This window comes from Neomonachus schauinslandi, chromosome 9 (genome assembly GCF_002201575.2).
Source record: "Neomonachus schauinslandi chromosome 9, ASM220157v2, whole genome shotgun sequence".
In the NCBI taxonomy this organism is placed as follows: Eukaryota; Metazoa; Chordata; class Mammalia; order Carnivora; family Phocidae; genus Neomonachus; species Neomonachus schauinslandi.
This window is the reverse complement of record NC_058411.1, coordinates 84,426,410-84,438,753: the sequence shown is the minus strand read 5'-3', so window position 1 is coordinate 84,438,753 and position 12,344 is coordinate 84,426,410. Positions and strand designations below refer to the sequence as shown.

Below are 12,344 nucleotides of genomic sequence, written 5' to 3'. Positions count from 1 at the left end.
CTTCTAGGGATTATCCTTTCCACAACTGGATTACCAATTCCTAAATCATCACTTCTCAGATCTGGATAAGCTATATTCCTATGCCATATGTCATATTATGAATCAGAACTATCATCTCCAAATCTGGCTTAATCTGCTCTGAAATACTCAAGCATTTTTGTTTTCTTCTTTTTTTATTTTAAATTTAAACAGAAGAATTTTTTTAAAGGAAAAAAAGGGAAAAAATTATAATCATATTCACTCCTCATCCTATCCAGAGTTAACCACTGTAAATATCTTCACATACTTGTGTATAGCGTTTATTTTTTAGAAAAACAAAACTCTCCATTGTTATAAAAAACCTAAATACAGAAATGTAGAAAGACAATTATTAAAAATCACTCCAAATCCAAAATTACCTAAAATTATCATTAAAACACTAAGCTATTATATCTTTATAAGTACTTAAACAGTTAGAATGACAGAGAAGAAATTTAGAAAAAAATAAGACCATGCTACATATGCCATTTTTAACAGTATTAAATTTAACTACACTTCAAAATAATAAAAGAAAATCAAGCTGAAGGAATTTTTGAAGTTTGAGTACAGCTGGGGATTAGGGGCACCAACTCACCATGCAGTTGAACCACATATAACTTTTGACTACCCCAAAACTTAACTACTAATACCCTACTGTTGACTGACATCCTTAATAATAACATAAACAGTCAATTAACACATTTCGTATGTTATGCATATTATATACTGTACTTTTACAATAGAGTAAGCTAGAGAAAAGAAATAATAAAATTATAAGGAAAAGAAAATACATTCACAGTACTGCATTGTTTTTCAATACCGTAAGTTTATGTCATCTGTTTACTAGATAAATCATGTCAGTACCTGTTAATATTATCTTATATGATACAAAACACTGCAGATATTATATATATTACTAACACTAAACATCAAAAATGAAAACATGTGAAAAACAAATTCATATTTACTGACAGGTGTAACAACTCATGCATTGATAATAAAGTGGCAATAGGACTGCTTTATGATAGCCTAGTGTAATCAATACAATAGCTTCACAGTAGCCTAGCCTATACACTAATGAATGACTCCCTATAATATGGTATATGGTATTACAGTCATATTCACAAGGCAGTACTGGAAAGTTACTTTTTTTAAAAAAAAAGCCACTTATCTGTGATGATAGGCTGATAGTTTCTTCAATAACAAGAGAGAAAGATATACTCTATGGTAATATAATTCTTTGAAAGTAAAATTATAAAACAGTAAGAAAGCTAACACATAATTAATTTTATATTAAATACTATCCACCTTATGCCTATGTAAGGAAAGGCTATCCACTTCCATACAAGTCTTGCACACGATTTTCTACACAATGACTACTTAGGCGATGAGGATGATAATGACACAAAAATGTCTCATATACTTCTTGCTTATAGTTGTACAGTTACTAGATTTTCACATGAAGACAGACACATATACAACAGATAAATTTATTTTATTTTTTCAAAGATTTTATTTATTTGAGAGCATGAGAGAGAGAGAGAGAGAGACCACGAGCAGAGGGAGGGGCAGAGGGAGAAGCAGGCTCCCTGCTGAGCAAGGAGCCCGATATGGGACTTGACCCCAGGACCTTGGGATCATGACCTGAGCCGAAGGCAGACGCTTAACTGACTGAGCCACCCAGGCATCCTACAACAGATAAATTTATTAACTGTACAGCAGGATGACTATTTACTAAGTGGAATGGATCATCATAAAGGTCTTCATCCTCACTGTCTTTACGCTGAGTAGGCTGAAGATGAGGAAGAGCTGGGCCTTGCTGTCTCAGGGGTGACAGCAACAGAAGAGGTGGAGACGGTAGATGGAGAGGCAGGAGAGGCAGGCACACTGAGTGTAACTTTATGGAGTACATCATAATTGCTGACTTTTTTGTTTTTTCGTATCTCTAAAAATATTTCTATACATACAGTACCAATTCTTCCACCATTTGCTTTAGTTACAGTGCCCATACCACAGAAGGGTCCATGTTGTAAAAGTCAAAAGCAGCCTTGAATAATCAAAATGCTTCTGCCAGATTGACTAATGTCAATTTGTTTTCTAAAACTGCTTCATCATGTGGCACTGGTTCAGAAGCACTCACCTCCAACAAGCATTCTTCTCTTAATTCCTCTCTCTGGTGGGGAGTCTTTTGGCTCTTGAATTCCTCCAAGATCCATATCCTGAAACCCTTCACTCCCACCATTTTTGCCATACCACAATCTCTTTCATGATTTCCTTGTCTCTGTCATAAATCCTGTGAAGTCATGTACAACATCTGGACATAGTTTTCTCTAGCAGGAATTTATTCTTTCAGGCTTGTTTTAATGGCTTTTTCTATAACAACAATGGTATCTTCAATGGTGTTATCTTTCTAGACTTTCATGTTTTCTCTGCTGAGGTTCTCTTCCATAATGTTGACAACCTTTTCTATAGAGTACCATGTGCTATGAGCCTTAAAGGTCCTTAATGACCCCTTGATCTAGAGGTTGAATTAGAGACACCATGTTTGGGGGTAACACTTTCATGCCTTTGGTGTTGAACTCATGGGGTTCTGTGTAGCCAGGGGCATTGTCCAATATCAAAAGAACTTTAAAAGGCAGTCCCTTACTGACAAAGTACTTCCTGACTTCAGGGAAAAAGCATTAATGAATCCAATCCAGAAAAGTGCTCTTGTTTCCAGGACTTCCTGTTGTACAGCCAAGACTGGCAGCTCATGTTTATCTTTTCCCTTCAAGGTTGGGGATTAGCAGCTTTATAGATGAGGGCAGTCCTGATCACAAACCCAACTGTATTTGCACAGAAGAGCAGAGTTAGCCTATTCCTTCCTGCCTTCAATCCTGGTGCTCACTTCTCTTCCTTACTAATAAATGTCCTTTGTGGCACTTTTTTTTTTTTTTTCCAGAATGCACTTTCCTCTGAATTAGAAACCTGTTCAGGCAGATACCCTTTCTCAGTAATTTTCTTAATGGTGTCTGGGAACTTGTCTGCAGTCTTGGGTCAGCAGATGCTGCTTCTCCTGTTATCCTGACATTTTTTAAGACAAACTTCTTTCTAAAATTATCAAACCATCCTTTGCTGGCATTAAATTCTCCAGCTTTAGATCTTTCACCTTCCATTTGTTTTGTCATATGATGACTTCAATTTTTCTCAAATCATATTAGTCTATAGGTATGTCTTTCTTAGAGCAATCCTATACCCACATAAAAGCGGCATCTTCAATACGAGATAAAAAGGTATTTTGCAAAAAGTACAAGGCTTTCCACATCTGCTGGAGTAGCTGCAGCAAGGGCTTTACAAATTTTTTCTTTTTTTTTTACAGTAGTCCTTATGCTAGATTCATTTATCTTGAAATGCCGGGTAACTGCTGCTACCGACCTCAATTTATAGTATTTATCAAGCAATTCAACTCTTTCCTGTACTGTCCTGAATTTTCTGTTTCTTGGGCGCACTTCCCAGAATCATTAGTGGCACTTCATATGAGTCCTATGGTGTTACTCAAGGTGTATAGTATTGCACTAAAGACAATGAAAAATATGCAAGAATCTCGAGAGATCACTTTTTCAGCAATACACAATTTATGGGAGATAAACCATGCACATGGAGATGACTGGTGTTTCAAGGAGATACTTGCTATAATTAAGCTCACCACAATAGCAACAGAATAGCTAGGAGATTTTTAGAGTAGTACAATAGTATAACAATAATTTTATGCAGTTATGATTTAATACTGCATTTTTACATTTATTTACATTTCTCTTGACTGTGAATGGTGCCACATAGGATCTGTGTTTGCTGAAGATTTGAAAAATGTTAACTTTTTATAAAATAGATTTGTATATATTTTATGGTAGTAAATGAAAAAACAGACTAGTATCTACATGTATTTTATGCATTCATGACACACCTTTTTTAATTTTTTCAGTATTTCTAAGCTACATGGTTCATCTACAAGTTTTTTTCAAATTGTCACAATCTCCAAAAAACTTTCCAATCCGTGTATAAGTGGACCCACACAGTTCAAACCATGTTAAGGGTCAACTGTATTTCTAACTATATCAAGCGATATCCCCTAAAAAGGAAAAAGTATAAAACAAAAGGAGTGGTAGTCATTATGCTTTATTTTTTTAACTATGTCTCAATTTTAGACATTTTCTGTTGATTGAGAGCATTATTTTCATCCCTTCACCAATCTCCCCTTTCTCCATCTCTATTATTTTGTTATATTGTTATTTTTATTTTGTCCAGGTTGATAACACTCACATCCAGTTCCATAAACATAGCTCATATAGCTATTTAATATTAGTTCTGCATTTGAATGATTCAATGCCCATCACCAATTCTTTTGTCAAGCTTCTCCATACTTCAATTCTTAATTTTGATTTACTCTTAATTGGCTGAGATTTGCTCTGTTTTTTTTTTTTTTCTAGATGAACTCACAGGTCTTGAATTTCTTGAGTTTTTTCACATGTGAGAATACCTACCAGCTGCCTTTAATTAGAAATGTATCTTGGGCTGCTAAGTATTCTGGGCCATACTTCTCTCAGAACTTTGTAGACATTACATGAAATACTGTTGAAGAAAACAGAAAAGCCTGACTCTTTCCCTTGAATATAATTTATTTATTCTGCCTAAAGAATTCTTTATCCTTTAAGTTTCAAGTTTTCCTAGAACATGGTATATACATTCAATCTGCCAATTCCATTGTGTCTTTTCAGAAGAATTCTCTTTGAATATATTTTCTGTTCCACTGTTGGGTCATCTTTGACTGTCTTCCCTTACCTATTGGCTTGTCTGTGTTTGAGATTACCTCAAATCTTTAATGTCTGTAATTTAGTTTTCAGCAATGTCTATTCTGTTCCTTGCTTTTGTCTAATTTATTAGTTTCTATTTGATCTTCAATTTGCTTCCTTAGTTCTGCAATCCCCTCTTCCATCTCATTCTCTTGTTTTATCATCTTATTTCTGAGTATTATTTTACCAAATAATGTTATTAACTTGCTCCACAGCAGCACTGTCCAAAAGAACTTTCTGAGATGAAAAAAATGTTATATGTGTGCACTATCAATGTAGTATCCACTAGCTATGTGTGGCTATTAAGCACTTAAAAAGTGCCTAGTGTAGGGGCGCCTGGGTGGCTCAGTCGTTAAGTGTCTGCCTTCGGCTCAGGTCATGATCCCAGGGTCCTGGGATCGAGCCCTGCATCAGGCTCCCTGCAGGAAGCCTGCTTCTCCCTCTCCCATTCCCCCTGCTTGTGCTCCCTCTCTCACTGTGTCTCTCTCTGTCAAATAAATAAATAAAATCTTAAAAAAAAAAAAAGTGCCTAGTGTAACTGAAGAACTAAATTTTCTTTTTTAATTTAAATATAGTCTTTTTTAAAAAAAGATTTATTTATTTGAGAGAGAGAGGGAGGGAGAGCACATGAGCAGGTGGGGGAGGGGCAGAGGAGAGAGAGAAGCAGACTCCCCACTGCACAGGAAGCCCGACGTAGGGCTCGATTCCAGGACCCCAAGATCATGACCTAAGCCCAAGGCAGATGCCCAACTGACTGAGCCACCCAGGTGCCCCATAAATGTAAACAGTCTCTTAGAACCAGTAGCTACTATACTGAACAATAGAGTTCTACAGTCTGGAACTGAAAAGAATTTCCTTTCTTTCCTTGGGTTATGTTTCCCTTCTAGGTCTGTCTTTGCATGCTAGGTTCTTCTGTTGTTTTCGCAATAGTGTTTGTCTAGTTGCCAAGTCATTTCTTTTCCTTTCCATCATGCTTGAATTGCTCTGTCCATGTTAGATGCTCTGATATAATATGTTGACTCTTTCTCCCAGTATCTGACATCAGTTCATTTTTTCCTCAGAAAAAGACAGGCTTTCCTGTAACCAAGAGGAAAGACAGGGGTAGGGAGCAGGAGGAGGGAGGTAGATAGGTGGTTTCAGCTGAAACAGTATGCTGTATTTGTTGGAATTCCTAGACTGGGAGATTCTATTCATTATTTTATATCAGGATTTATACCACCTACCTCGCAGGTTTCTGGGGAAGGACATGGCTTATACCACTCCCACAGACCAAGAAAATTTCCTTTGTAGAGAATTAGTCCTACTGTTCACTTTCCCCACTTCCCCTGTTTCCCCGCTTTCCCTATTCCTCACTCAAAAGAGGAAAAAATCTAAATATCTACTCAATGTACTTCTCTCTAGTTTTGAGAATATAGGTGAAAATCCTCAGGGTTTGGTCAATTCACCAATATGGATTTTGGTTGTAGGGCAAGGTAGAAGCTAAACCATGCTGTGGCCCCCACCCCCCAGCTGAGCTAAAGAAGTACACTGCATTAAGTTATACTTCTTCCTTACTGCTGTTTCTTTCTTTTTTTTTTTTTTTTACTTACTGATTTGACTGCTTTTTACTCATTCTATGCAAAATTCCAATTGCCCATTTTAATCTGAATATACCAGGTTAACAGAGCTTCTAGGGGCACCTAGTTCAATCGGTGGTGCATGCAACTCACGGTCTCAGGGTTATGAATTCGAGCCCCACATTAGATATTATTTTTAAGTAAAAAATAAAATCTTAAAAAAAAAAAAGAGTACTTCTTACTACTTTAAACCTAATTGAATGCAAGACCAGTTTGTTTTGAGCCTAGAAATGACTATCTGTGCACAGTGGATTGGAATAAGAAAACTGGAAATACAAGTACCATTTAAAACCAGTATGGTAATTCTAAAAGAGGAGATGGGGCCCTGGCCCAGCATAATCCCTCTTGTTCATTCCTTTGCGGTCTATACTCCAGCCATATGAACATTCTTCCAGGTCCTTAAATGTATCAGGTAGGTTTTCCCCTGCCTAAGGTCTTTGACATACTCTTCCCCTCGCCTGAAATACCCTTTCCCCTTTCTTTACTTGGTAAGAAAGGGGAAAGGAGGCTTGCCCTAATCCCCCAAGTTAGGCCAGCCCCCTGTAGTGTGTTTTCATTTACACTACTTTTCCTTCAGGCCATTAATCACAGTATATAATTCACTCCACTTATCAAATATGTAATTATGTATTTGGCCATTATTTCATTAATGCTGCTTTGGCCACTAAATTCTAAAATCTAAGAGGGCAGAGACAGTCTTTGCTCACAAATGTCTAATGGCTGGGAAATCATTAGAATATTACTTAGCACAAAATAATAAATGTGGAATGAATGAAGGAATGAATGGGTAACTGGGTGACTTAATAAAGGATAACTCAACTTTTGATTCCAGGTGACACTAGCAATCTGACAGAAAGTTAAGAGGAAAAACTGAGGGAGTGTCAAGGCAATTCAATGCAGGAAAGGACAGTCTTCTCAAAAAATGACAACTGGATATTCATATACAAAAAAATAAACTTGGGCCCTTACCTCACATCATATTTAAAAATTACTCAAGACGAATCAGCAAACTAAATGTGAAAGGAAAAACTATAAAATTTTTAGAACAAAAAACCAGGAAAAGCTCTTTAAAGCTTGGGGCTGCGGCGCCTGGGTGGCTCAGTCAGTTAAGCTACTGCCTTCAGCTCGGGTCATGATTTCAGGGTCCTGGGATCGAGCCCCTCATCAGGCTCCCTGCTCGGCAGGGAGCCTGCTTCTCCCTCTCCCTCTGCTGCTCCCCCTACTTGTGCTCTCTCGCTCTCTCTCTGTCAAATAAATAAAAATAAAATCTTAAAAAAAAAAAAAAAGTTTGGGGCTAGACAAAAATTTTTAAGCTATAACACCAAAAGCACAGTCCATTAAAAAATTTTTGACAAATTGGACATCATCAAAATTCAAAACTTTTGCACTTCAAAAGACAGCATTAAGGAAAAAAAAGACAGCATTAAGAAAATGAAAAAATGTCAAAGACTACAAGAAATATTTGCAAAACACATCTAATAAAGAATTTGTATCTAGAATTTACAAACTCTTCTAATTCAATAAGACAAACCTAATAAAAAAAATTTAAAAATTAAAAAAAAAGCCATTTCACCAAAGATATCCAAATGGCATAAAAGATGCTAAACATCATTAGTCATTAGGGAAATGCAAATCAAACCCACAATGAGATACCACTTCACATCCACCAGAAAGGCTATAATCAAAAAGACAGACAATAATAAACACTGGTGAGCATGTGGAAAAATCAGAACCCTCATATGTTGCTGGTGGGAATATTAAATGAGGCAATCACTTTGGAATGCAGTTTGGCAGTTCCTCAAAATGTTAACAAATTACCACAAGGCCCAGCAATTCTACCCCGTACCTACCCAAGAGGAATAACACATTTCCAAACAAAAATGTGTACACAAATGTTTATAGTAGCATTATTCAGAATGGCCAAAAAGTGGAAATAATCCAAATATCTATCAAGTGATAAAATGGATCAACAAAATCTGGTATAGTTAAACAATGGAATACTGTTCAACAATTTAAAAAGAATGAAATACTGATATATACTAAAACATAAATGAACCTTGAAAACATAACTCTAAGAGAAAGAAGTTAACATAAAAGACCACATACTGTATGATTCTATTTATATGACATGTCCAAAAAGGGCAAATTTATGGAGATCTGCCTGGGAATAAGAGTAATTAATTGGGGGATTAAATCTAAGTAGCCAAGAGGAACCTTTTAGGAATGATGAAAATGTTCTAAAACTGGAGTATGAAGATAGTTATACAACTCAGTAAAGCTATTAAAAATCATTGAATTGTACATTTAAAACATGAATTTTATAATATAAAAATTATGTTTTGATCAAGTTAATTTTGTTTTAAACTAGGGGAGCTGGGGGATGCACACAGGAGAGCAGCAGTATTGAGTTTTAGACCTGCTCAAGCTGTTAACATGATGGCAAAGTGTCTGGGACAATCAGAAGGTTGACAGAGATACTAGACTATAGAGACCTAGTAATACAGATTTTGGAGTCACCAGGAAAGACATGACAAAGGGACTTTTATACATGTCTTCAACTCTGTACAAATCAATCTACCCTGAAAAGATTTTCACTTGACTATGCTAATTTTCTATTTTTCCTTTTCAAAGTTCTTCAACCAATGATCTTTATCCATTGCTTTCATTTCTTCCACTACCCCATTCTTTTTTATTCACTCAAAGTCTGTGTTCCTTCCTTACCTCATTGTTGAAGCTATTCTCTCAACTAATGATACCCCATTTTCAAAACCAATGGCCTTTACTCCCATTCTTTTTAACTTACTTGCAAGAAGGCTTGTCCAACTCTGACCCATGAAACTCATCTCTTAGCTTTTATTACCTTATACTATTTTTAGACCTCTTCCCACTTCTCTACTTGTTTTATTTACCAAATACTTTTACCTCCCACCCTCACTCACACTTTAGCAAAATAAGGAAGAACTTATGCTCCAAAAACAAACGAGAATTTGGTATTTATCTCTCTCTTCTTCTCACAAAATCTGTTTATTAACCCCAACCAGCTTCAAGTTACCATAGTGTCTTCATCTCCATTTATTGTCCTTATGGTATTTTTCAGGCCTTTGTACTACTTTGCCAATAAGAAAATAAATTCAGAGAATATTAACTTGGCTTTTCCAATTTTGTGACCACCAAAAGCAATCCATGCAGAATTATATGTACAATGAAGGGAATTCAGTATCTGTTTGTAACTCATTAAAAAACAAATGGGATTATCCTAAGCAGATCCCTAGGAAGATATTTTTCCCAGTCCGAAAACTTTATTTTAAACATAATTAGAGGGTGCCTGGGTGGCTCAGTCGGTTAAGCATCTGCCTTCGGCTCAGATCATGATCCCAGGTTCCTGGAATCAAGTCTAGAATCCAGCTCCCTGCACAGCGGGGAGTCTGCTTCTCCCTCTGCCCCTCCCCTTTACCCCTCTCCCCTGCCCATGCTCCTGCGTGCTCGCACTCTCTCGAAAAATAAATAAATGAAAATCTTAAAATAAATAAGTATAAACATAATTAGAAAACTAAGAACTCTGTGTGATCTTTTCATATATACATTTAAAGGTATAACAGTTTCCTGTCAATTAACTTATGCTCAGATGACTAATAATATTCAAATTAAAAATGTTAAAGTTCGGGCGCCTGGGTGGCTCAGTTGGTTAAGCGACTGCCTTCGGCTCAGGTCATGATCCTGGAGTCCCGGGATCGAGTCCCGCATCGGGCTCCCTGCTCGGCAGGGAGCCTGCTTCTGCCTCTGACCCTCCCCCCTCTCATGTGCTCTCTCTCTCTCTCATTCTCTCTGTCTCAAATAAATAAATTAAAAAAAAAAAAAATGTTAAAGTTCTAGAAAGCCAACTAAAATTTCTCAATTTTAAAATTTGGTATCACAAAGCACAAAACTATAAATCTCAAGTAACATCTACAAACATGCAGCTCTAGGCTATTCTCCTATAGACTGTTTCAGTCAAATTTTATTATCTTCAAAAAATTAATAACTTACCAAATCCCAAAGTCCAACTTGCCCAGATTTGGCCCCAGCTGCCACCAAAGTTCTAATTTCTGATGGGTGGAGAGCCACAGAAAATATTGCGCCTTTGGTAACTTTATGAACAGTATCTTCATTAATGACCATGCCACTTAAATTGGCTTTATAGCTGAGGAATAAAAGTTAAATTTCAGAAGTAAAACCAATCAGGAGTCAAAATAACTAAAAGATGACTCAAAAAAGAAAAGAGACACAATTAGTAAATAGTCAACCTCCTAATAACCAAGGAAATCAAATTAAATAATGGGATACTATTTTTCACTTATAAAAGGTAGCAGGATGCAGTTAAACATATACATTCATTAACAGTGCTAGTGGCAGAGTAAATTCATACAAGATTTTCAGAAGAAAAAAAGATTTTAGAAAACAATTCAGCAATGTATACTAAAAGCCACAAAAATGTCCATGATATTTGACTCATTAATCTCACTTCTGGAATCTATCCTAAAGAATTAACCCACAGGGCGCTTGGGTGGCTCAGTTGGTTGAGCGACTGCCTTCGGCTCAGGTCATGATCCTGGAGTCCCAGGATCAAGTCCCGCATCGGGCTCCCTGCTCAGCAGGGAGTCCGCTTCTCCCTCTGACCCTACCCCCTCTTGTGCTCTCTTTCATTCTCTCTCTCAAATAAATAAATAAAATCGTTAAAAAAAAGAATAACCCACAATCACACATATACACTTAAACATATGCACACATATAACTAAATATGCAACTAACCACACAAAACTAAATTGAAAATAATTCCAAATACCAACAGAGTCAGAAAAGATTAAGTAAATGAAATAGTATATAATTATTCAATAAATATAAAGACTCTAGTAACATGAGATTAATATTTTGTAACTATATTAATGAAAAGCATAATGCAAATTTGTATATACATTAGAACATAATAAACTAAAAATGTACATGGATTCATTCACTTATTAAATAATGAGTAAAGATATATTATGCACCAGGCATCGTTTTGGTTATTGAGACAAAATCCCTGCCCTTAAGAAATTCATAGTGGTACTACATATGGCAATACTTGAAAGGAAACATACAAAAACAACAGTTGCTAGGGTGGAAATATTATGGGTTATCATTTCACCTCATTTGCAAAATTTCTTGTAATGGTATATAGTCTTTATAATTTAAAGACTGTAGAAAATATAAAACAAAGGCAAGGGATTTTAACTCACCTTTTAATATTAGCTAACTCCTTCTCAGTATTCTTACTACTTGTCTGAAACAATGAAAAAGACCAAGGTACTAAGTTAATAATATGTACTGAAATTTCCTTAACAGATAATTCTAAAAGCTGTAAGCCCTTGCATGTGATACCTTGCTCACATTTGCCCAAGTCTGTAGAAATCTTTTAAATAGTTCACTGTCATCATCTCGATTTTCAGGAGTCATTTCTAAAGGCCCAGGAGGTAACAAAGGCTGTTATAAAAAATAAGAAAATAAAGAATGAGAAATAAAACAGGCTGATTGTTGCTCTGCCCTAGAATGTAAGTTTTTCACTACTTTACTTTCAATACCAACAACATAGGTGACACATTAGTATTCAAAAACAGTTGTTCAATGAATGATTGCCAGGTGTACCCTGTAAACTAATATATGTATTACCCCCATTTAATCCTCATAATAATCCAGTGAATGAGAAATCACATTTTAAAAAGATAATAATGAAACTTAGAGAAGTTACCTTGTCCAAAGTTACACTGCCCAGAACAGGAGTTGCTGGGAATGGATTCAGATCAGTTCAATTTCATTACTCAGAGTAAAGTTATTATTCTATGCCAGTGTTTTTTTTAAATCATAG

General features: G+C 35.9%; 1 protein-coding gene across 1 annotated transcript in view; it reads right to left on the bottom strand.

Moving 5' to 3' along the window:
- Positions 1-12,344, bottom strand: part of WDR76 (WD repeat domain 76) — a 54,093-nt gene that overhangs the window by 14,635 nt on the left and 27,114 nt on the right. The window contains exons 6-8 of the mRNA XM_044918145.1: positions 11,861-11,962; positions 11,719-11,762; positions 10,490-10,643 (exon numbers count right to left, since the gene is read on the bottom strand). Coding sequence (XP_044774080.1) covers positions 10,490-10,643; positions 11,719-11,762; positions 11,861-11,962 — 300 coding nt within the window. The remainder of the gene's footprint in view (positions 1-10,489; positions 10,644-11,718; positions 11,763-11,860; positions 11,963-12,344) is intronic.